Source organism: Vigna angularis, chromosome 1 (assembly GCF_016808095.1).
Source record: "Vigna angularis cultivar LongXiaoDou No.4 chromosome 1, ASM1680809v1, whole genome shotgun sequence".
Classification (NCBI taxonomy): Eukaryota; Viridiplantae; Streptophyta; class Magnoliopsida; order Fabales; family Fabaceae; genus Vigna; species Vigna angularis.
The window spans coordinates 42,363,265-42,388,252 of NC_068970.1; the positions used below are offsets into that span (position 1 = coordinate 42,363,265).

Sequence of the window (24,988 nt, forward strand, 5' to 3'; positions counted from 1 at the left end):
GTGGGGTTGAGTTAGGCTTAAAGTCCACTTCTAACAACTAGAAACAATTTATCTTACATTAAATTTATAAGCTGATCTTTTAAGGGTTGAGTTTGGTCTAAAACACTTTGTAAGAACGAAAGGAGGATTCCCCTTGGATGGAGATTCTTTATGAATGATGTTTTTCCTTGATTAGTTCATTTTTGTCCACTAAACTTAATCATTATTTTCTATTCTCTAGCTTCTATTTTTGGTTCCTAACATAATATTTGAGTCTTTTCTATGTTGTTCTAAGATTTGATATGACAATGAAAAATTTTAGTGAGAGAAACTCAAAGAAGCTAACAGAAAGAGAGGAAAATAGTCAGATGACAATGAAATATTAATTTTGTCAACTAAAACTGTTTCAATTTTACAATCAATATTTTTCATTTTTAGTTTGACTTGTGATGGCTAACTGGCAGTATAACTACCCAACAAACTCAATACTAGAGCATGGTCAACATTTCTAGAGAAGACTACAATTGATAAGCATAAATCATGTGAATTGTCTTAAAATGTTGTCGTTATACTTGGCTAATTTCGTAGTTATGTGTTGCCTTGTATATTGATTAGATTTTCTCTTGATTTTATATTTGAACTTGTTTCAGTTGCATGGAAGGCACACTTATTTTTAAAGTAAGTAGATTTGGCGCTGGCTACTTTATTGGTTGTGATCAACATCCAACGTGCAAGTGAGTATTTTATTCCATATTTGTTTTATAGGTTCTGTCTCTAACTTATTTGACGTGTTCAATGTGGTGCATTTTATAATATATGCCATATTTGTTCATCAAGAGTATTTAACTAAATACATTTTATGGGAATACACACACACACACACACTTATTTCCATACAACCAATGGGGCCAACAAACTTTATAGGAATATACTTTGATACCAACTTCAAGGAGTGTATATGATAAAAAGAGCTTGAGAATATACTTAGATATCTAATGATTCATATACACACGTATTTGCATACATACATATATACATACATGTATGCATATATGTGTTAGAATAAGTTGCCTTAAATAGGATTTATTGAAAAGTTGTTGTATCTTTGTGATACCTAGTTCCTAAATATGACCTTTCCTATTCTCTTCTCTTCCCTCTTATACATTGTATCTAAAATCTCCAAAGTCATTATGAACATTAAATGAGTTGCTCAGAGAGGTAAATTCACTCTCATTCATTCCATATTCTTCTGTTTTTCTCAAGTTGGTATCAAAGCAAGTCGATCCTGCTTTGGTTGTTTTTGACCAAAATAGAATTTTCCATCCCATCACCATTTGCCATCGTTCGTTATTGTTTGTAACCACTTGCCGCTTGGGTTTTATTTGCCAATGCTTGGGTGTGGTGCGTCTTGAGTAGTGTGACCTAACCCGGTGATTGCAAATCCAAAATCTAATCAACGTCATCATCATCTTGGGTGTCCTAGAAAAGTTTTATTGGGTGTCGCCTTCTTGTGGTTGAAATCCTTTTGGACCACCACAGTTCCTACTCTTGTAGTCTTTTGAGCTCATTTTCGCCCTTTATTCTTTGATCCTGTACCATTTGGTGAGTCATCTAGAGCTTCTCATGATTTCTCTTTCTTAAAGTCCTAGGGTTGGATGACCTAACCAATCATTTAAAATCTTAGGAGATTGGGAAGCTAAATAAGACACTGATGGTCTAGTACCAAGATAATAGACTCCTTCAGATTCATGCCCTTCACCAATCAATCGTCTTTTGTACTACGATCTTGAATAATGAAGGAACAAGGAGAAAGGGAAAATTTTCGCCCTTTATTCTTTGATCCTGTACCATTTGGTGAGTCATCTAGAGCTTCTCATGATTTCTCTTTCTTAAAGTCCTAGGGTTGGATGACCTAACCAATCATTTAAAATCTTAGGAGATTGGGAAGCTAAACAAGACACTGATGGTCTAGTACCAAGATAATAGAGTCCTTCAGATTCATGCCCTTCACCAATCAATCGTCTTTTGTGCTACGATCTTGAATAATGAAGGAACAAGGACATTCTTGGGGTTTAGGGTGGAAGAAAGGGAAATTTGACAAACTCCTTTGAGAAGTAACTTTGGAACCATTGGCTAAAGTAATGAAATAAAGAGTTTTAGGATAAGAAATAGAGGAAAATAATGAAACATTATTAGAGATATGATCAAAGGCAAGCTTTCGACAAAAAAACTAAGTGAAAGATGGTGCTTGGCTTTGAAACTTTAACTTGAGATATTCCTGGTATTCTTCATTAGAGAACTTGGGCTCAGAAATTCCAGACAAGGAAATATTGACTGCCTTATGGGGAAAATAATGTAAAGCGAGTAACAATTTCTTTTTGTGTGAGCAATTCTTTTACAATATGAGCATTAGAGAACTTGGGCTCAGAAATTCCAGACAAGGAAATATTGACTGCCTTATGGGGAAAATAATGTAAAGCGAGTAACAATTTCTTTTTGTGTGAGCAATTCTTTTACAATATGAGCATTGAGGACGTCCTCCTCTATTGGAATGAATAACAGAGGGTGGATACTGGTTTAGAATGCTCTAGCGAGCCCGAAGATGATGGTTTGGGGAGATTTCGACCACCAAAAGCCTGTGCGTGAGAGGCATGCGCCTAGGGTAGCTAAGCGTTTGTTCGAAGGGTGATGGTGGGTCAGTAAGAGACAGGAGGTGCACTAACTGGGTTTGATTTGTGCTCCACGAGCCGCACCAGACAGAGGCTTGAAACAACGAAACATCGACGGTGGATGGCAACAAACAACACAAACATTGGTGAGCAAGGTAGGACAACGTGGGATAGATGCAGATAGTAACAGACATCAATGAATTGGGCTTGATAGAAGCGCACAACGATGGATAATGCTGGACAACAGTTGACACCATATAACAAGCCTTTTCTAGGAGAACCTTTAATGTTGTATGGATGACTGCATTCCAATTCAAATGGAGAATTAAGAAATATGCTTACCACACTAACTGCAAAGGAAATGCTCGGATGAGTAATTGTAAGTAATTCAATTTCTCAATTAATCTTCTATAGTGCTCAGTATATGAAATAGGCTTTTCTTGATTTGGTAGGAGTTTGGTATTAGGATCCATAGGTTTGTCAACATATTTTGAATTCATCAACTGAGTTTCCTTCCAAATATTCACTGAATACTATTAAATTTAGGAGAAATAATATATTTCTTATTATTTGTCTCCTTACATACATTGGATATATATACAAGAGCTTATTGCATATTTTAGGAAATAAAAGCAGCCTATTCTACTACCAAATCCTTGGAATTATGGGATTGTTATACTAGTAATAATACCAAGTTACAAAAAATATAACATTAAATACATGGGCATAATATCTAAAATTTCCAAAAATATATTGACACTCCCCCCTAGCTGTTGAATAAGTGTTTTATATTCCCAACTTAGATATAATTCTTTCAAAATTATTGTTGCTCATCTTGTTATTGAGTATGTATGCAAGTTGACCTTGAGTGGACACATATGGGTGGAAATCAAACCACTATCAAGCTTTTCCTTGGTAAAATGTTTGTCCACCTTAATATGTTTAGTTCTATCATGTTGTACTATATTGTGGGCTATACTAATTGTAGATTTATTATCACAATATAACCTCATAGGTTTGTCCCACTTTATCCTTAAGTCTTCCAATATAATCTTGTGCCATAAAACCCACTTACACCCAATATAATCCTTATGTCATCCAATATACCTCAATAGTCCCATTGACCTTTTACTTCACAGTATAAACCCACTTACACCTAACAACCCTTATTGTAGGTGGTAGGGTGACTAGCTACCATGTATGTGGCTCCAAAGTCTAGTATCCAATAATGGGTAAAGGGTGTATTTGAGACATTAAATCCACAAGAAAATGGGAACTTACCTGAGTATGTCAACAATGAACACATACCTGTGAGTTTTTCCAATCTACTGAGAAAGGATCGTACTCTTTCTAACTCCTCATGGTTGAGTTGGACAAATCGTTCTTGACTTTTAGGACCGACAACATTAGCTTGCCCCCCACTCCTTGAAGGGTTTCCTTTGTCTCTCCAATCTTTGCTTTGAGGTTTTCCATGCAACTTCCAACAATTTCCCCTTGTGTGACATGGCTTGTTGCAATTGGTGCACCATACTCCTTCATTTTTCTTCTCCATTTTTGGAAGAGGGCCTACTTTGTTTTGTTCTACAACCATGGCTATTGCTCTTTCAACAATCATAGCTGAATTATCTGAATTGGGTCTCTAGCATTAGACTCCTACTTTCTTCACTTCGAATAATTGTCATTATTTCATCGCTCGTAAGAACAATGTCATCAACATATACTATCAAGTAGATATATCCAACACTCGAGTGATGATAAAAGACTAAATGATCTGCTTCACACTGTTTCATACCAAATTGTTGAACATTGCTTCATACTTTCTTCTAGCCTTCTATTACTCTACCTAAAATTGTGATGGAAGCACTTGCTCATCTTGGATGTTGACAAACCATAATTATTGAAAGGAAGACTCTTGAACATAACAAAACAATAGAGTTAAATCCTCTTTGTTTCAAGGAGAAGACAATTTCCTATTGATGTGTCTATGTGTTGATGTGTCTATGTGTTGATGTGTCTATGTGTTGATGTGTCTATGCCATTAAAGCTGGACCTAATGGGGAAGTTGATTGCCTCAAATCTTGATTGATGGCAAAAGGATATATTCAAATCTATGGGCTTAACTACAATGATACTTTCTCTTTAGTGGCTGAAATGACTATTGTCGTACTTTTCCTTGTCTTAGCAACCATTCGTCATCGGCTCCTTTATCTATTGGATATTCGAAAAGCTTTTTTGTGGTTCTCTCTAAGAGGAGGTCTACGTAGAGCAATCTTGTCTGTTTTGCAAAAGTTTAGATGATCTTGAGTATAAGGTCTTGTGTGTTATACCTATCTGTAACCTAATATTGTATATATGAATCTGAACCAGTATATATATCTAAGTTAAGATATCTCAAGCTGTTTTTCTCATATATACTCCTTCGAGTAATGGTTAGTGCATTTAGCGTATAGTGTGTGAAAATAGTACGTGTGCTAAGCTTATGGGATCTCATCTAAGTTTTATGAATGGTATTTGTTAGAATGATTAGTGTGAGCTGTGTGTGTGCTGTCAAGCATGAGCTGTGTGTGTGTGAGTTGTGTTCCAACCAAAGTGAGTTGGAAAGGAAATGGGTAGTTACTTTCTTTCCCTATAAATGTAATGCTAATGTAAGAGGAGAGGCAAGCCTTCTCACTCAATAATATGTCTTTATGATTTCTGTGTTTATTCAATATGGTATCAGAGCGGGTCGATCCCGCTCTGGTTTTTTCTTTCCTCAGTTGAGCTATCAGATATAGCTCCACCATTATCACTCATCATCTACCATAATCATATATCAACCTCTTTTTTTTTTTCTCAAACTTTATTCACTGCTTGGCACACCCATCACCACATATCGCCACCTTTCTCTGCCGTCCGCCGCCATCCGCCGCTGTCCGCCGTCCGCCGCCGTCCGCCGCCGTCGGTCAACCCAGTTTCGTCCGGCGACCAGCAGATCTGGAGCGCCTCTCCGAGCGACAGATAACCCCGCCGGAATCAGTCCAAGCGTCCTCTCCACGCGCCTCCACGCGCCACCTTTCCCCGGCTGAGCTTGGGCGCGTACTGTTCACGCGCCGCCGTGCCGACGTCGGAATCACTTCGTGCTGCTTCCAATCGACTCGCCGGACCTTCCTCTCTCTGTTCTGTCCCTCCATAGCAGCCATTACAGTCATTTCTGAGTTGGGTATACAAAAGGCTTCATTTTCTCTTTCTCACTGCATTGCTGCTTTCTTTTTTTTTAGAGTTCAGATTATAGACACCGTACAATGGCAACTGGCAGCATTATCTCATTGTCAGGAAGTCCCAATATCACTTCTGAAAAACTGAATGGGAAAAATTATTTATCTTGGTCCGCTGCTGTTGAAATGTGGTTTCTTGGCCACGGATGTTATGATCATCTTGAGCAAGATGGAACACACGTACCAGCTGAAAAAGCAGATCAATGGAAACAAGCAGATTTCCAACTGTGTGCTTTGTTGTGGCAATCCGTAGAACCACAAATCTTCATATCCCTTAGAGCTTTCAAGACATGTTACTCTTTTTGGAAGAAAGCTCAAAGCATTTATGCCAATGACATTCAACGTCTGTATGACACGGCGAATAAACTTGTATCCCTTAAAATGGAGAATCATGATATGGTATCCTTTATGGCTGAAGCCCAATCCGCTACTGAAGAATTGCGGATGTTTTTAGAAGCAGGATCTTCTGAAGATATCAAAACAAGGTTAGACAAGTATTATATGGTAATGATTCTACGAGCTCTGCATCCCGACCTTGCTCATATCCGAGATCAACTTCTCACCAGTCATGAAGTTCCCTCCATGGAATCCTTGACCACACGTCTTCTTCGGGTTCCGATGCCACACCCTCAAGAAACTTTTGGGGCAGTAGAGCAATCTGCCATGATTATTGCCCGCGGAAGAGGACGCGGTACTAGAGGAGGAGGACGTGGAGGACGTGGAGGTCGAGGGCGAGGTCCGTGTACATATTGCAAAAGGATGGGTCATACCCAAGAGAATTGCTACTTATTGCATGGTTTTCCTCCAAAAACCGCTAATATCTCTCAGTCTAACCCTTCAGATTCAAAATTTACTGAAGATGAATATCAGGAGTACCTACGGTTAAAATCCAATAGTATGGCACAAACATCTTCAAGTACAGCGTGCATTTCTCAATCTCCCAAAGATCAAACTTCATGGGTAATTGATTCGGGTGCTTCTGATCATATCTCCGGTAATACCTCTTTGTTCTCAACCCTTTCTTTTCAAGAAAAATATCATTTAATAACCCTTGCAAATGGTTCAAAAGTCTCATCAAAGGGCATTGGTCATGTCTCCCTGTCTCCATCCTTAAATCTCCAATCGGTTCTATTTGTTCCTAACTGTCCTTTCAATTTGATTTCCTTGAGTCAGTTAACCAAATCATTGAATTGTTCAATAACCTTTGATAACAACTCCTTTGTTATACAGGAGCGTGGGACAGGGAAACGGATTGGAGAAGGATATGAAGCAGGAGGATTATACCATTTTGGATCTCATCCCCATGTGTCATGTGTTGCAGCTCCTACTCCTAAACTATTACACGATCGGTTTGGTCATCCTCATTTACTAAAATTAAAAAAAATGTTCCCTGAACTTGGTAATGTCAATAGTTTAGAATGTGAGTCATGTCAACTTGGAAAACACGTTCGGTCTTCCTTTCCTAAAAGCTCACAAACAACGTGTGATTCTAGTTTTTCCATTATCCATTCTGATATTTGGGGACCTAGTCGTGTCTCGTCCTTTGGTTTTCGGTATTTTGTTACTTGCATTGATGAATATTCAAGATGTACTTGGGTTTATCTTATGAAAGATCGTTCTGAATTGTTATCCATCTTTACCTCCTTTTTAAATGAAATCAAAAATCAATTTGGCCAAGTTATCAAAATTCTAAGAAGTGACAATGCCAAAGAATACTTCTCTTCCAATTTCTCTGCAGTTTTAAGCTCTCATGGTATACTACATCAGTCTACTTGTCCTCATACACCACAACAAAATGGTATAGCAGAAAGAAAAAACCGACACTTGATTGAAACTGCCCGTACTCTTCTGCTTAGTGCCCATATTCCCACTCATCACTGGGGCGATGCCATTCTCACTGCATGTTATCTTATTAATAGGATGCCCTCTTCTTCTCTTAATCATAAAACTCCTTTTTCCATTCTTTTTCCCAACCAACCTCTCTTTCACACCTCTCCTCGCATCTTTGGTTGCGTATGTTTTGTTCATGACATGTCTCCTGGACTAGATAAACTTTCTGCTCGTGCAATCAAATGTGTCTTCTTGGGATATTCACGGCTTCAAAAAGGTTATAGGTGTTACTCTCCTGAAACTAAGAAGTACTTTATGTCTGCAAATGTTACCTTTTTTGAACAAACTCCCTACTTCACTTCATCTAAACAAGAGATTGAGGGTATCCAACAGGTCCTTCCTCTTCCCATGATTGCGTCAAATATTCCTCCTGTGTCTACAACTCAGCGTCCCAATTCCCCTGAACCATCATCTCCCAATGTTACACAGGTAGAACATCCAGAAAATGGTGAATCCTCTCCTTCAAATTCTTCCTCATCGTCACTTACTCCCACGACTCCCGAAGATGATTCAGGTTGGCCCATTGCTCTTCGGAAAGGTACTCGTTCCACTCGCAACCCACACCCAATCTATAACTTTCTTAGTTATCACAGATTATCTCCTTCCTATTGTGCACTTATATCTTCAGTGTCTTCAGTTGATATACCTAAAAATATGGAAGAAGCACTTGCTCATCCTGGTTGGCGAGAGGCAATGATTGAAGAAATCCGAGCTCTCGAACAAAATAAAACTTGGGAGTTGGTACCTCTTCCACAGGGTAAAAAGGCAGTTGGTTGTCGATGGGTGTATACAGTTAAAGTTGATTCAAAAGGCAACATTGATCGTCTCAAAGCTCGTTTAGTTGCCAAAGGATACACTCAAGTTTATGGCATTGATTATTGTGAGACCTTCTCTCCTGTGGCCAAGATGACTACTATTCGTCTATTCTTTGCAATGGCAGCAATTCGTCACTGGCCACTTCATCAACTCGATATAAAAAATGCCTTCCTTCATGGTGATCTTGAGGACGAAGTTTATATGGAGCAACCTCCAGGGTTTGTTGCTCAGGGGGAGTGTGGAATGGTATGCAAATTGCATCGCTCTCTATATGGTCTCAAGCAATCACCACGTGCTTGGTTTGGAAAGTTTAGCTCTATTGTTCAACAATTTGGCTTGAAACGAAGTGAAGCAGATCATTCAGTTTTTTATTGTACTACATCTCTTGGGAAATGTGTTTATCTAATAGTATATGTTGATGATATAGTCATCACAGGAAATGATGTTGTTGGAATATCTCAACTGAAGAAACACTTATGCAAACATTTCCAAACCAAAGATCTTGGAAGCCTCAAATACTTCTTGGGCATTGAAGTAGCTCGGTCAAAAGATGGAATTGTAGTCTCTCAGAGGAAATATGCTCTTGATATATTACATGAGACAGGAATGATTGATTGTAGACCAATAGACAGTCCTATGGACCCAAATCAAAAATTAGCTTCAAGCGAAGGTGATTTGTTCTCCGATCCAGAAAGATACAGAAGACTTGTTGGAAAACTGATTTATCTCACTATTACAAGACCGGACCTATCTTTTGCAGTTGGAGTGGTCAGTCAATTCATGCAGGCTCCATGTCTTGGCCATTGGAATGCTATCATTCGTATTCTAAGATACCTAAAAAAGGCTCCTGGACAAGGGTTGTTATATGAAGATAAAGGAAGCATTCAAGTCTCTGGATACTGTGATGCAGATTGGGCAGGTTCGCCTATTGATAGATGGTCTACTACTGGATATTGTGTTCTCCTTGGGGGAAATATCATTTCATGGAAAAGTAAGAAACAAAATGTAGTAGCCCGATCAACAGCTGAAGCTGAATATAGGGCTATGGCATCACTAACAAGTGAACTTATATGGGTGAAGCAATTTCTTCAAGAGCTCAACTTCTGTAACATTCAAACCATGAAGATGTATTGCGATAATCAAGCTGCTCTCCACATTGCATCAAACCCAGTGTTTCACGAGAGGACCAAACATATAGAGATTGACTGCCATTTTGTTAGGGAAAAATTGTTGTCCAAAGAAATTTGTACTGAGTTTGTTGGGTCAAATGATCAACTTGCAGATATGTTAACTAAGTCCTTAAGAGGACCTAGAATTGAATTTATTGGTTCCAAGCTTGGTACATACAATTTGTATGCTCCAGCTTGAGGGGGAGTGTTAGAATTATTGTTAGAATGATTAGTGTGAGCTGTGTGTGTGCTGTCAAGCATGAGCTGTGTGTGTGTGAGTTGTGTTCCAACCAAAGTGAGTTGGAAAGGAAATGGGTAGTTACTTTCTTTCCCTATAAATGTAATGCTAATGTAAGAGGAGAGGCAAGCCTTCTCACTCAATAATATGTCTTTATGATTTCTGTGTTTATTCAATAGTATTTTTCTAGTACCTTGTTATGATGTTGACTTACCCTTCACTTTTAGCTTTTGTAACCAAAATATACAAATGAATCTGTTATGAGTTTTTCTTGTGTTGCTGAAAACAGGTACATTGCTAAAACATTATACGGTACCGAGGAGGAAGAGGATTCATCTCAGCCAAGCACTAGAGTAGAGGAGCCAAAACTTCTAGGTGTTACCAGTGGTTCAAATGAAAAGGTTTGTTTTAGATCATGCTCTTAGTTACATCTTATAACGAACTTCTAATTTTCTTTTGGGGCTGCTTATTTTTCTTCAGGTTCTTTTGAAAACTGGCCCTTATGGATTTTATGTTCAGCTCGGAGATGACAGGAAAGGATACATACCCAAAAGAGCCTCTGTGTCTCATGTATGTCACATTGCCGTTTTCAACACTTTGATTTTGTTTTAATCTTTTAGATGCTATGTTGTCAGGTATCCCAATAATAGTTTGTATCTGATAGGATATAATGTGATAGGATATAAGGTATGCAGAATAAAAGGAAATAGATTAGGAATTAGTTGTTAGTTGGTTAGTTGGTTTGGGGGGCCTTTATAAGAAGGCAGGGAGGTCTTGTGTTAGTGGTAGCTTTTGATATTCATTGTGTTGACAGGAGATTCTTCCTGTGGAGGGAGAGTGCTCCTCCCTTGAGAGTTGGGTGCTGTACAGTGTACTCTGGATTACAAGAATAATATACAGTTTTGTTTTGTCCAGTATTCTGTGTTTCTGCTGTTTTGAGTGATAGATAGACTTCTTGACCAAAGAAGTCTATCAGTATCTATGATAAATAGAAGTTTGATACTCCACTTTCTTGAAAATTCAAGAGGAAAATGTGTTGCATGCCTGGATAAAGTGTTTAGGTGTGTGAAAATATGTCAAGCTTAATGGGATGGTCCGATTAACTGATGTTTGTCCTTGGCATGTCCTGGTATGAACTTTTATTGTCCCAAACTCGGATGACCAAAAAGTTTGGTCGGTGTATTTGCCAGATTATGTTTTTAATTATTTACTTTGTATAATTATTAAAATCACATTATAAATTCAATATTATGTGTTATGGTGCAATGGTTAGCCAAGGCCTAGACTAGGCTAGGCTACCAAAATTCTAACCTGTCTTTAAATTTTCATCCAAACCTAAAAGTATGTTGGTTGGCTCGGTTGTCTATTTATGATCATCAAACAGAAAAAAATTCCAAGTAGAAAGGTTATCTGTCTGCCAAACTACTTTTGGTGGAAGTGTCAAATTAGTGGAAAAGACTTTGAAATTTGGGTTACAGCAGTGAAAGCTAGGAGGGAGGAGGATAAAGCATAAGGTTTCAAATTGTCAAGACAATGATGATGATGTTATCATTTGATTTTAAAGAATGTAGAAGGCGTTAAGGTAGTTTAATTGAGTTAGGAGGTCAGAATTATGATTGTGAATAGAAAGCTGTATGGTTGAAAGAAAACGTTCACAGAACTAAACTAAGGACAATTTTTTACCCACGATTTCTGGGCCCTTTTGGTACACCAAAATTTGACTATCCAAAGCTAATTAACGGGAGTAGATAAACCTATATAATCAAGGATAAAATAACATTCTTGAAAGATAATTATGAGACGACAGAAACTTAGCTAAGCAAGGGAAGATTACCGTGCCAAAAACATTATCTGATACAGTGATTTTTAAACAGAATAGGTAACAATAACTCCTATTAACTTGGGTTTTTTTATTAGAAACATCCTTTATCTTTAAAATGACCTTCCTACAAAAGACGATTGTTGTTCCACTTTCTTGAACTATAGGAAATAAAGTATTACTTTATTGATAACAATCACACCAATTACATTTTCATTACCTTCATTTGTAACAATCAAGCTCTCTAAAATAAGGAAATAAAAACATTCTGGTATGAATAGAAAGATATGTTCTCCTAATCAATATAGAAGTATTGAGGATACTTTTATCCTAATAATCTGTTATATACAACACACACACTGAAGTTGGTAAATGAATATCAATCATTCCTAGCTTGTCTACAAGAACTGGAACATGCTTTGAGAAGTCCCTTTACTGAATACGTTTTCTATTTGAAGTCTTGTAGGGACATGTGTTGTAAGCACAATACCATTGCTAAGACTATCTTCGATGAAGCATTGGTCAATTTTTATGCTTGGGAAATATTCATGACTTTATATCATAGCAGAATTTCATAGAAGTCAACCTTTATTTAAGTATGAAGAGTCCTTCTCAAATACATTGAGCAAGGGCTTGAAATTCAACTTCTACACTAGAATGAGATACTCTATTTTTTTTTTGCTTCTCTGGGTTACATAATGTTTGCCAAACTACTTTTGGTGGAAGTGTCAAATTAGTGGAAAAGACTTTGAAATTTGGGTTACAGCAGTGAAAGCTAGGAGGGAGGAGGATAAAGTATAAGGTTTCAAATTGTCAAGACAATGATTTAGCAAGGCTAGACCGTAAACGACCATGTTAAGCCTCACTCAACCTCACAAAACTGGCTTTTAAGATGAAGTTTGCACTGATATATATACTCCTCTAAATTGACCTTATCTCTAGTTGACATGAGACTTCAAACACACTCCCCTCATGTCGAGGTATATACATCTCGTGCGTGGGACTAGACATTAATAGGTGACCTGATAGCGGGTGGAACAATATGCTCAATAAACAACAAATTTCCTTGGGATAGGTTCTAAACCATGACTCTAATACAATGATAAGAAGTGGACTTTATGCCTAACTTAATTGTTCAAAACTAGCTTATAAGGTGAGGTTTGCATCTACTTATATACTCTAAATTGGCCTTATCACTAGACATTAATGGGTGATTCGATTTCATCCTGATAGCGGGTGGAACAATATGCCCAACGGAGAACAAATTTAGTTAGTATAGACTCTAAACTTGGCTTTGGTACCATGTTAATAAGTGAATTTTAAGCTTAACTCAACCTCACAAGCTAGTTTTAAGGGGTTGAATTAGGCTTAAAATCCACTTCTTAACAAGTTTAAAGTCCTAGAGCAATCTTTTTTTCCACTTCTCTTATACAACCCACTTTTGTTCCAAAGAATTAAAATTGTCTTGTGGCAAGGTCCTTAAATAGATAGTAATAAGCGTAAAACAGCTGCTGAAGATGTTGGTAGGTTTCAATAGTGAGATAAGACTATTTTCCAATTGTGAGAAATATTACAATAGACAACTCTCAAGTTATATTCCTAGATCTGCTTATAGTTACACTATCACCATTGCAACTTTAACGAGTTCTACTCTAGTCATTTTGACATACAAGTCAAACAGCTTAGGAAAAGGAGTCATTTGAATCGAGAATCTAAGTACCCTAAGACAAAGGTCCAATAGTATTGAATTTGGAATGGGCTTAGGAGGTTGCCATGATGGTGTTCATGGCAATGACAAATGGGACACAACTTTTTGGCCCTATAAGGAAAAGTATATGCTTAAATGAATAGGAAGATTTTGAACATAGTTTTTCCTTATTACTATGGAGATATTAGGAATATTTTTATCCCAATAATCTGCTATTTACAACTGTAAACTATATGACAATGTTTGCTAGATATTTCTGGAAAGGAGAATAGTAAAAATATATCAGAATCCTTCCGTAACTTTGGCATGATTTATTTTATGTAATATTGGCTTCACAGTTCACACTTAAATTTACTGTAAAATTGGAATCCTCTAACTCAAGTTTCAAAGGATCTTGACAAGATGATATGTCAGAAACGTATCTGGTTGAATTTATGATATGATAAAATTTGAGAATTTGCTGCACTTTAATTGTTGGAAGCATTAATTCTACAGAGAATCATACTTGACTCTATCAGACTCTAATATAAGTATTACATTTTTGTCCCTGAAACGAAAGATATAAATATGTAGTTAAAGAATGACGAGATATCTAATGTTTTTGTAATGAACACTACTGAATAGTTCAGTGACAGTAAACTTGAAACTTGATTCACAAACCAATTTTCCGTTGAGTTGTCAATGCACATACTTTACTTACCCTTTTTCTCTGGTTTTAACAATTTGATAATTATGCATCAATTAAGTCTTTTATTTTTCTTCTGTTTAGGGTAGCCTCTTTTTTGGGTGTAGGAGGGACCCTTTTTAATTATTTTTGTTGATGTGACTATCTGTGTTTGCTCATGCTGCGCATGCATTTGTGCAACCTATGGTTGTAGGTTATTTTATGTGTTTAGAGCTGCTTGTGCAAATATGAACAATTATTATATCTTCCAATGAAAGGAAAGGAGTAACAATTTGGGTTGTTTCAGGTCAAGGATGTCGGTACTATCACTCTTGAAGATGCACTCGAGTTGCTGCAATATCCATTGACATTGGTATGTTTCTTCTCAATTTGAGCCGTAGGTTGTTATCACTGTAATGTGTTCTGGGTCCATTTATAAGTATCGCATATTAAATGCATTTAGTGTTTGTTGGAGTAAGTATCACTTAGCCTAGGAAGTAGCACATGAAAGAGAGTGTATGAAAAACCATTTGCCCTTCGTGGAACATGAATACAATACCCATGGACATTGTTATGTTTCTCAGTTTTCAATTAGAACTATAGGTTCTTATAATAACTTGAAAGGATTAATGTGAAAGAAAGAAGATTTTCATTCAAATTGATTAATTTGAAACAGTACATCAACCTCTATTTATAGAATCTTCTAACAACTTAACTATTATAAGCTTTCAATAATACATTTAATATTCTACCATCAACTTCTAGTAATACATTTAATATCCTACTAACAATACCTCCCTCAAGCTGGTGAATGGATATCTATCATTCCTAGCTTGCATGTGAGATCATGAAATTACTCAGTGGGAAGACCTTTTCGTGAACAGATATGCTAACAAAATGTAACGTCCCAAATTAATTATCAATTTCTCAAAATCTCAACATATTTTCAAAGGAAAACTCTTTTTCAGACTTAAAAAGATAATAATCAAACCAAAAATAACCACAATTTAGCCCAACTCATCATACACACATACAAACAAAAAGACAAGAAAGAAAACAAGAATGTTAGCTCCCCTCTACCTTTTTCCTTCTTCAAAACTCAACCTTTAAAACATTTTCCCTTCTTCTTTGACTTGCCATTGTTTCTAATACCCTCTTCCCTAAACCTTGACCTTTATTCATAGTAAAACTGCTTTCATCACTCCCAATTCTATGGTTTTGATCTATAGGAATTCTAATGGCCTTGTAATCAATCGTACTTATGTCGTTGAGAAGATCAATAACATACTTTCTTTGGAAGATAAGGATATCTTTCTTTGAGTAAGCTACTTCTATCCCAAGGAAGTACTTCAATATTCTTAGGTCCTTCATTTCAAACTGAGCAACAAATGTTTTTTTCAAGATTTGTTTCTCATGTTCATCATCTCTTGTAACAATCATATCATACATATATACCCAGAGTAGTGTAAATTTACCTTTTGGGGAATGCTTGATGAACAAGGTATGGTTGCCTTGACTATATTTGTACCCTATGGAGATCATAACTTGAGTGAGTTGACCAAACTAAGCATAGGGTGACTGCTTGAGCTTGTACAACACTTTCTTCAACCTACATCCTTTATTCCCTCCTAGATCCTTCATTTTAAACTAAGCAACAAATGTTTCTTTTAAGATTTGTTTCGCATGTTCATTGTATCTTGCAACAATCATATCATAAAAATATACAAAGAGTAGTGTAAATTTACCTTTTGTGGAATGCTTGATGAACGAGGTATGGTCACCTTGACTATCTTAATACCCTATGGAGATCATAACTTGTGTGAGTCAACCAAAAGCATAGGGTGACTGCCTGAGTTTGTAGACTTTCTTCAACCTACATCCTTTATTCCCTTCTTCAATAGGCCTTAAACATCGACAAATTTTCATGTAGACTTCTTCCTTTAATTGTCCATGTAAGAAAACATTTTTCACATCAAATTGTTGCATTTTGAGTTTGAGGTAAAGGAGTGGGAATAACTAAGGAATCACATGATAGTGTCACGGAAACATTTGTTGAACAAATGAACGATCCTACATGGAGGATAAGAGAAAAGGTGTATCCTTAAAGAATGTGACATCAACAGACATATAATACCTCTTGGTTGAGGGAGAATAACATTTATACCCTTTTTGAAGGCAAGAGTATCCCAAAACGACACTTAATAGCTTTTGTAGAGAGTTGTTGGGAAAAATACACGAGGAGAGACATGGTATAGAAGTTTGTTGGGAAAAATGACAGAGTGAAGGACTTTACTCTCAAGAGAGGAAGAAGGCGTCCTATTGATCTAAAAATAGACAGTAAGGATTGCATCACCCTAATGATGAACATGAACATTAGTATTCAACATCAAGTAGCGTGTAGTTTCAATGAGATGTTTATTCTTTCTCTCTGCAATGCCATTTTGTTGTGGAGTGTGGGGACATGTTGACTGGTGTAAAATTCCTTGGGAAGATAAGAATGAAGAAACAATGCAGAAAAATATTCCTTAGTATTATCATTTTTGAGGATTTTAATTGTCTTCCAAATTGGTTCTTAATTTCATTAAAAAGGGACATAAATATGGACAAAAGTTCAGATCTATCTTTCATTAAATAAACCCAAGTATATCAAGAGAATGCATCAATGAAAGTTACAAAATAATTAAAACCAAAAGGAATAACACGACTTGGCCCCCAAATATTAGAGTGAATAGTTGAAAAGATAAAATTACATCGCGTTTCAGACTTTTTAGGGTAAGAAGATCTAACATGTTTTCTTAACTGACAAGACTCACAATCTAAGACTTGAATGTGATTGAGACTCGGAACCATCATCATTAACTTTGATAAGCTTGGGTGACCCAACTGATCATGCAAAATTTTGGGCATGAAGTTGCAAAATAGGAAATTGAGGAACTAGGTTTTAAGAAATAAAGTCTCCGTGACTAATATCCTTCTCCAATTAGACCCGCCATGTTCTGATAGGGTCTTAAGGGTTTATGTCATGGCTAGAGAGCAAGTACACCGTAAGGTAATAGACTCCATGAGAGATTTCAGATGTTCAACGTTAGCACGTAGTGCATGTACCTATGAAGTTAGAAAATTAATGTTGCTGGAGCTGCAATGTTTTAAGAAAATAACAGGGATGCCTCAGGCCCTTCTTAGCTTTGATGGTGACAGCAGTAATAACAACGACAATTTCAACAATGGCAATTGTAGGAGCTCCCACAAAAGGTTCGATGGCTCTGGTGAAAGTCTAGTGACAGCTCTGGCAAAAATTCCAGCAAAATTCTGACAACAACTCTAATGAAAGTTCAACAATGGATCTGACAAAAGTTCGGTGACAGCTTCGACAATGGTTTTGACAGAGGTTTAGCGACACTTCAGGAACCTCAATATTTTAAAGGAAATGTTCAGGCAACCCTAAAAGGAACTGTAATTAAGACAATAAAGAAGAAATGCAGAAGCAGGGCCCCTAAAGATCGGGAGCTTTGATACTAACTTGAAAGGATTAATAAAAGAAAGAAGATTTTTATTCCAATTGATTGATTTGAAACAGGACATCAACCTCTATACATTGAGAACTCTAACCTTAAAGGAATAATTACATCAAGATCTATAACCCTAAAGTAATAATTACAGTGAGATCTCTAGAATCTTCTAACTACTTCTAGCAGCTTCTAGTAATACATTTAATATTCTGCCGACATTTTCTTTCAAAAAATTTTATCTTCAAAGTATTATTCTTTTGTATGATATTTTGATTTGTGTTCTAATGTTAATAAACCTTTTGTCTTTCCCTGTCTGCATTTTTAAGTCATTGCTGAACTAATTCATTTGCTTGTGATTAGGGTAACCATCCCAAGGATGGACAACCTGTCATATTAAAGCTTGCAAGAGTTGGGTTTTCTGTTAGACATCGGCGCACAATTGCTTCTGTTCCTAAGGTATGATGGTAGTTTTAAGCATTTTCTAGTTTTAGATTTTATTTCTCCTCCTAACTATACAACCATAGCGACATAGTTGTTGAACCTGTGTTTAGGGTTGTCCTGACAATGCAAATGCAGTTTCTATTTTTTACTAATTTTGGTTAAAATAGTTTCTATCTTTTAGTATGTAATCTGTTGAGAAGCAAACAGCTACACTATTGCCATACTAATAATCTACCATAGAACCATTAAAAGCTACTAGAAGCTGCATACAAAATGAAAATAAGATTGATATTGATGATGATAGGTAGTGAGATATACAATACCCTAATATTTGAGTATTTCTCTTTGTCCTCACAATATTCCAATGGCCAGTGTGAAGATTCTGCATAAATTGACCACTCCAATTACATAGAGATCTCAAGTCTTGGAGTAGCGAGATATATGATTCCCGCTTGCTTTCTATATCTTTTTAGATCTAAAAAGATTTCACCTTGGTCCCCTATTAGCTTCTATTGGGTTGCAATTTTCTTACCCTATCACCTCAAGAATATCAACAACATATTTTCATTGTAAAACTATAACAACCTTCCTCTGGTTGAGCCATTTCAATACTATTGAATATAGTAAAACTATAACAATACCATCATTGGATTGTGCTACCTCAATACCTAAAAAATATCTAAGTTTGTCAAGATCTTTGATTCGAAAATGATGGCAAAGGTATTGTTTCATCTGGGTGATGTCATGGTGGTCATGACCTATAAGAACAATGTCATCAACATAGACTATCAAAGACACATTCAACACTTGAGTGATGGTAAAAGACTAAATGATGTGCCTCACTTCCAAATTTATGAACCACACTGAATTTGTCAAACCAAGGCCTAGGAGACTGTTTTAGGCCATATAAAGATTTGCGGAGATGATATATCAATTCAGAAAATGTATAAATTGCGGAGACTCCCCCTAAGCAACAAATATGGGAGGTTGTTCCATATAAATTTCTTCGTACAAATCTCCTTTGAGGAAAGCAATTTTGACGTCTATTTGATAAAGAGGTCATTGTTGAAGAGCAACTATGGTGAAAAATAAACAAACAAATGCCATTTTTTTCCACTGGAGAAAACATATTTCCATAATCCAATCCAAATATTTGTGTAACCTTTGGCTACAAGTCGAGCTGAGGCAATCAATAGTACCATCAGGACTAACTTTGATAGCAAAAAATCACCTGCAACTAACAACAGATTTCCCGTAATGGGACAAGCTCCCAATTCTACTATTATGAAGAACACAGTTCATTTAGCATGGCATGATGTCAACCAAGATGGGCTAAGGCATTACTGATAGATTTCGGGATGGACACAAAAGAAATGGATGAAAGATAGGTATAAAAAGGTGAAGATAATCTATGGCAACTCAAAGCAATATAATATGGAGAGGGATTACGAGTAGAACGTATACCTTTACAAAGAGTAATTGGGAGGTCAGACTCAGTTGTAGGAGTTGTAGGAGTTGAAGGAGAGAAAAGGAGGCAAAATAGTTGGCACTTAAAATGAGTCGCCTGATGGTTGTTGGGAATGATGTCTTCTACTATAAACATGGTGGAAGAGGAGAATGGAACCGTGGACTAGCAAAATTTTAGATATCATGTTAAAATAAAAGAAAGAAAATCATAGGCTGAATCCTTGTGTGTAGAGCATATAGGATACCTGCACCACCATACCAAAATTAATTATTTGGCCCTTTTCAAATTAGGCATTACAGAAGTAAAAAAATTACTTCGGATTGCATAATCCAAATTTAAAAAATAACTTCTGGATTGTACAATCCATAAGCTAGTCAGTTTTTGCTTCCAAATTGCACAATCTCTGGAAGTCAAATTTGTCTTCTAGATTATGTAGTCTATAAGTCATTTTTGTCTAATGGAAAATTTCTTTATAATGGGGTGCAGGAAGAAACTACCATGCATTTAAAAATGAGAAAAATATAATAAGGTGTCCTAAGTCTGTTACATCTAACAATATTATTAGTTATTCGGATTGATTTAACAATAATATTAGTTATTCGGATTAATTTGAAGTAACATAAAATGGATAAATCACTTTTATTATCGATGTATTCTGCAAAATAGTGTTCATGGTTTTCCGTTGGAAAAACAATGACAAGCAAATGTTATGCCTGCGACCGAGGCAAGAAATGTTTCCTTTCACATTTTTTATTCACTGTCCAATTGGTAACTGAACACATCCATTATGTGAAAGTAACATCTCAAAGCATGTTTTCCCACCGCTAAAGTTTTTCACTTTCGTATTAACTGAGTTGGCTGAGTTTCCCTTTCGTATTATATGACTTTTTTTCTTTTGAAATTGACATTCAGAATATCAAGCCAACTGATGTGACACTGGAAAAAGCCCTTGAATTTTTATCCGGAAAAGACGTGAGACGGTCTGGTCGGCCAAAAGGCAAATCTAAAGCCCAAGTTGAAGTTATTGAAGCATTTTAAGTTGGCCTATTTTTTCAGCATGAATGCAGGTTTTTTCGTGATTGGCTACGTTAGTATGTGCCTTTGGCTACTTGGAATTTCCAGCTATTCTCCAACCAAAGGATTTGTGAATCCAGTCCCACACGAGTCCTGCTAGGTTCTTTTATGGACCCAAATGTATATATTTATAATTGTTCAAGAAATTTTGTAGTCTTTGGTTAAATGTCTATAACATAGGCCAATATATTATTTAATTTAGAGAAAGGAATATTTGTTGTATCCATATTGATTGAACTTGAATAAGCACTGAACGGTAAGTTTAGCAAGGATTGATATTCTTTTATCTGCCTTATAAATCCATAAAAAGGTTATACCTTTTTCTTGCTCTTTTTGTATTGTTTTCTTGATGTTTAGAATACTTGACGTTGCTAGAGTTTACGACAGGCTCTTACAAGATGATGAAAAGAGTGACATATTATAGTTTATGTTAAGAATATTTTTGTATTTGTGGAAAGAGATGGCGAGGTTAAGATTTAGTACTCTTGTTACTATTCCTCACTGAGGAATGCTTATTTAAGGTTAATACCGTGAAATGGTTCATCAATGGAAGTTATTTTTACTTGAATATGGAGATTTCGATTAAAATATTTTTATTAGAAAAATTCTTCCTCAATTAGCCAAAAGATATTATTAAAGAAGTTTATCATTGGCAATAATTCAGATTATTATTTTTTAGAGGGACATTAAATTGAATGGTTATCCCAATTTTTATTTGAGTTATGAATCACTTGAAGCTTACATGTATAGTTCATTTTTGGAACGTGTATTTTGGAAGACTTTTAAGTACGCTGCGTTGCATTTTCGAGAAAATGTAGATTTAAAATGTTATTGTTAGTTATTTGATACATACATAAATGTGTTAAGAGAAAATATAAAACATACAATATAAAGAGAAACGTTGATATATTTATTAATTAATTTTGATGAACACATAATTAAATGTGATTTACAAAATAAAAAGAATGATAGGATTGATCATGTGAAATACATAAACCTCTATAAAAAACATAATAATAACGTACAGTTTTGACTAATGAAACTAATCATCTAATAACTTAAGAATAGGAGCTTAAGTTACAGAAGATAAGCGTTTTAAATAACCAACTCTATTTACACTTTTCAAGTTATTAGATGTTTATTTGAAGGTCAATAAACCATTTAAATAATTTGAGCAGACTCAGGAGACACTTAACAAACTATAGATCAGTGTTGATAGACAGCTACTACCAACAGTTACATTCAACAAATAATAAATTAATTAATTAAAAATAATAATTATAATAAACTATGTGAACTAGCTTTTAGGAATGTGCTTGCTGAGCATTTAGCTGGGTTTTTCAACATGGTGTATATCTGAATATTTATTAAGCGCACAACTAGTTATCACAGTAACTAAGTATATGCTTCAAAATTCTAACCCCACTTTTATACATGACATGTTGTTGAAGTTATCAAATTAACACTACTTTATAAGACAATTCCAGTATTATCAAGTTAGTAGTCAAGAAATCAAATAGAGTTAAAGTAACTTTGAGTCGTTTTCCAATGAATAGGAAATTATTTTTCAATACTTGACTCTTATGTAGACTTTGAAAAGATTAGTAAATGCTATGCAATGCTTAAAAATAAGAATGAAAACCTATTCTAATGACTTTGGTGTTGAAGACTGTTGTGATTTTAATTGAAGAACAAATGAGAAACTTTGAAACAATTATAATGAAATAGGCTAATTCCACTACATTTTCAAGATAGATTCGTCATCGGTTATCCACAAATCATTGTTGAGTTTCAAATTAATTAAAGTGTATTCTTAATTAACTTGAGGGCGATCATAAAATTAACCAAAGTAGATTCTCAATCAAATGTAAGATCTTTCTAGATTATTCACAATGAATTTAACCAAAGTACATTCCCAATCAAATCCTATTGTGTTTAATCATGTCTATTTTTAAATCTCCTAACCAAATTAAAGGTTAATTAATTAAAGTAAATTCTCAACTAATTATAGTTGAAATTCTTATCACTAATCAAAGTACATTCTCAATTAGTAGCAAAAACTCGTTTAATCATATGAAAGTTCCTAAATTTAATCAAAGTATATTCTCAATCAAACCTAAAAACCTTTGAACTCATATGATCAATATGCATGTAGATTCAAACACCTTATGATGTAAAAATCATTACTTTAATGTGATTGAGAGATGAAAGACATGGAAAAGGAATAACTAAAATCAATAATCAAAAGAAACAAATACATTAATTCAACTTAACCTTAGAATCTATAATGAAATTACAATGGAATAACCCTAGAAGCTTAGCCCTCCATGAATGGAGTAGAAAATAAAGTAAAATAAAAGTGAGAGGAGTGGTGGATGATTGCTTCCAGTGGAGGAGTCTGAGTGAATGAATGAGTTATGATTTCTGTCTCCCCTGAATCTCTTTATATAGGCTTAATTGGGTTTCAACTCTGAATATTTTGTTGATAAGATCTTTTATCTTATATCTTATATCTTTCAAATATTCAACAAATTTAATCATTTTTTAAGAATATTTTATAGATATTGTTTGTGTATATTTTCAAATTAAATTAATTATCTTTAAATATCAACATAATTGTCTCTGAAATTTCATTTATGTCTTTCTTAATTTTCCAAAATTACAGAAAAGCCCCTAAAATTTCATCTAATTGAACTTTAAATGAATAAAGTTTTAACTTTAGTTGCACCAATAAACATTAGAATATCCAACATAATTTATGCAATTAAAAATCACATTTTAAGCATCTTTAATTCTCAAACCCGACAAATTCAATTTTCACAAATTCACTTTAAATCAACCATTTAAGCTCAAGAAATCCTCAAAATTTTAAATTTTAAAGCATAAATGTGGCATAAATATGCACTCATCACACCCCCCACATTTTTCCACTCTTGGTAAAAAATGATTAATTCCAAGACTTTGTTCTAGGTCATTTCATTCCATATTTGCATTTAGATCAAAAGAATGAATAACACCAGATACAAATCAATCATCTAGAAATCAAGTTGTCATGAGCATGCAATGAAATCAATTTATTCTTCCCACATGAGTTGACCTTTTGAATTCACAAGAAAATCAAATATGAGAGATATCACTCAAGTATGTATTTATTTCTCCCCAACTCTCTTACGTGTTTTTGGCTTGTGTTTACACTTAAAATACCTATGTAAGTAGATACCCTTGATATTTAACAAGACTCTAATATTCACATACTTTAGAAAAATATTAAATTATTGATCATGAGGACTCTTTAAAGGTTATAATGAGGCCAAACAAAGGTAGGAAATTTTTTTTGAAATTTTTGAGTTTTTGAAATAGACATAGAAAGAGTAATGACACTTGATTTCCAAAACAATCTTTATTATTTGATGCTCTCTCAAGGAAGATTTGCCTTTTCAATTCTCTTTTCCATTTTTTTTTCTTCAAAACTCTAACTATTTATCTTCCCCTTTTGTCTTTTTTATTATTTTTTTGCCACCCACACACTTATTCATCACTTATTTTTAACATAATCCATTACTCCTTCTTTCTTCCTAAGGTAGGAACATATATTTTTCTTCTTTTCACATTTGACAATGAATGAAAATAAGGAAAATAGATTTAAGGCTCAAAAGGCTTTCAATGGATTAATCTTAGAACAAGTTATTTGGTCAAGTAGCTAAAACAAGAAATGTCTCAATCATATCAAATCATGCATATTTACCTCAGCCGTAAAAGAAAGAATCAAGCTAAATATTAGAGTACTAACAAAATATGGGCAAATCACTAAAGAAAAATAAGTATGGCATATGGTGGTTCACCCTTAACATTTGGCCCAAAATTCACAAGGTTCAAATTTCTTTCACAAAAGATTTAACCAAGAAATTCCCAAATCAACTCAATCAGCAAATCAAAAAAGCAATCCACTCATATCAACATGACTCATTTTTTTCTCTTGAATTAATGATCATCCCAATTACTCATTCAAACTCTCAAATCCATTGCAAATATTTATTGAAAACAGTATTATTAAAAAAAACAAAATAGGGAACAAATAAAATTATTTCCCCCACACTTAAACTATGCATTATCCTCAATGCATGCCTTATATATAGAATGCAGAGAAAAGTATGAGGGTACTTACCTCTTTCATGGTGGAAGGAATGCTAGTAGGACTTCATCGGAAAAGTCATCTTGAATCGGAATGTTATCTTTTCCCTTTTCAATCCTACTAAGATAGTCAGCTACTAAGTTATGTGCCCCACTTCT

General features: G+C 35.1%; 2 protein-coding genes across 2 annotated transcripts in view; both read left to right on the forward strand.

Annotated features, from left to right (window-relative positions):
* LOC108347888 (uncharacterized) overlaps positions 1-21,017 on the forward strand; it is a 60,905-nt gene extending 39,888 nt beyond the window's left edge. Inside the window, exons 17-22 of the mRNA XM_017587343.2 lie at positions 630-713; positions 10,305-10,416; positions 10,496-10,585; positions 14,514-14,579; positions 18,076-18,171; positions 20,537-21,017. Of these exons, the coding sequence (XP_017442832.1) occupies positions 630-713; positions 10,305-10,416; positions 10,496-10,585; positions 14,514-14,579; positions 18,076-18,171; positions 20,537-20,662 (574 nt within the window). The 3' untranslated portion in view covers positions 20,663-21,017. The remainder of the gene's footprint in view (positions 1-629; positions 714-10,304; positions 10,417-10,495; positions 10,586-14,513; positions 14,580-18,075; positions 18,172-20,536) is intronic.
* Positions 5,168-7,706, forward strand: LOC128195385 (uncharacterized). Its single transcript, XM_052872668.1, has 2 exons — positions 5,168-6,896; positions 7,133-7,706. The coding sequence occupies exons 1-2, from the start codon at positions 5,930-5,932 to the stop codon at positions 7,168-7,170; spliced, it is 1,005 nt and encodes a 334-aa protein (XP_052728628.1). The 5' UTR covers positions 5,168-5,929; the 3' UTR covers positions 7,171-7,706.
* Positions 21,018-24,988: the final 3,971 nt, after the last annotated feature.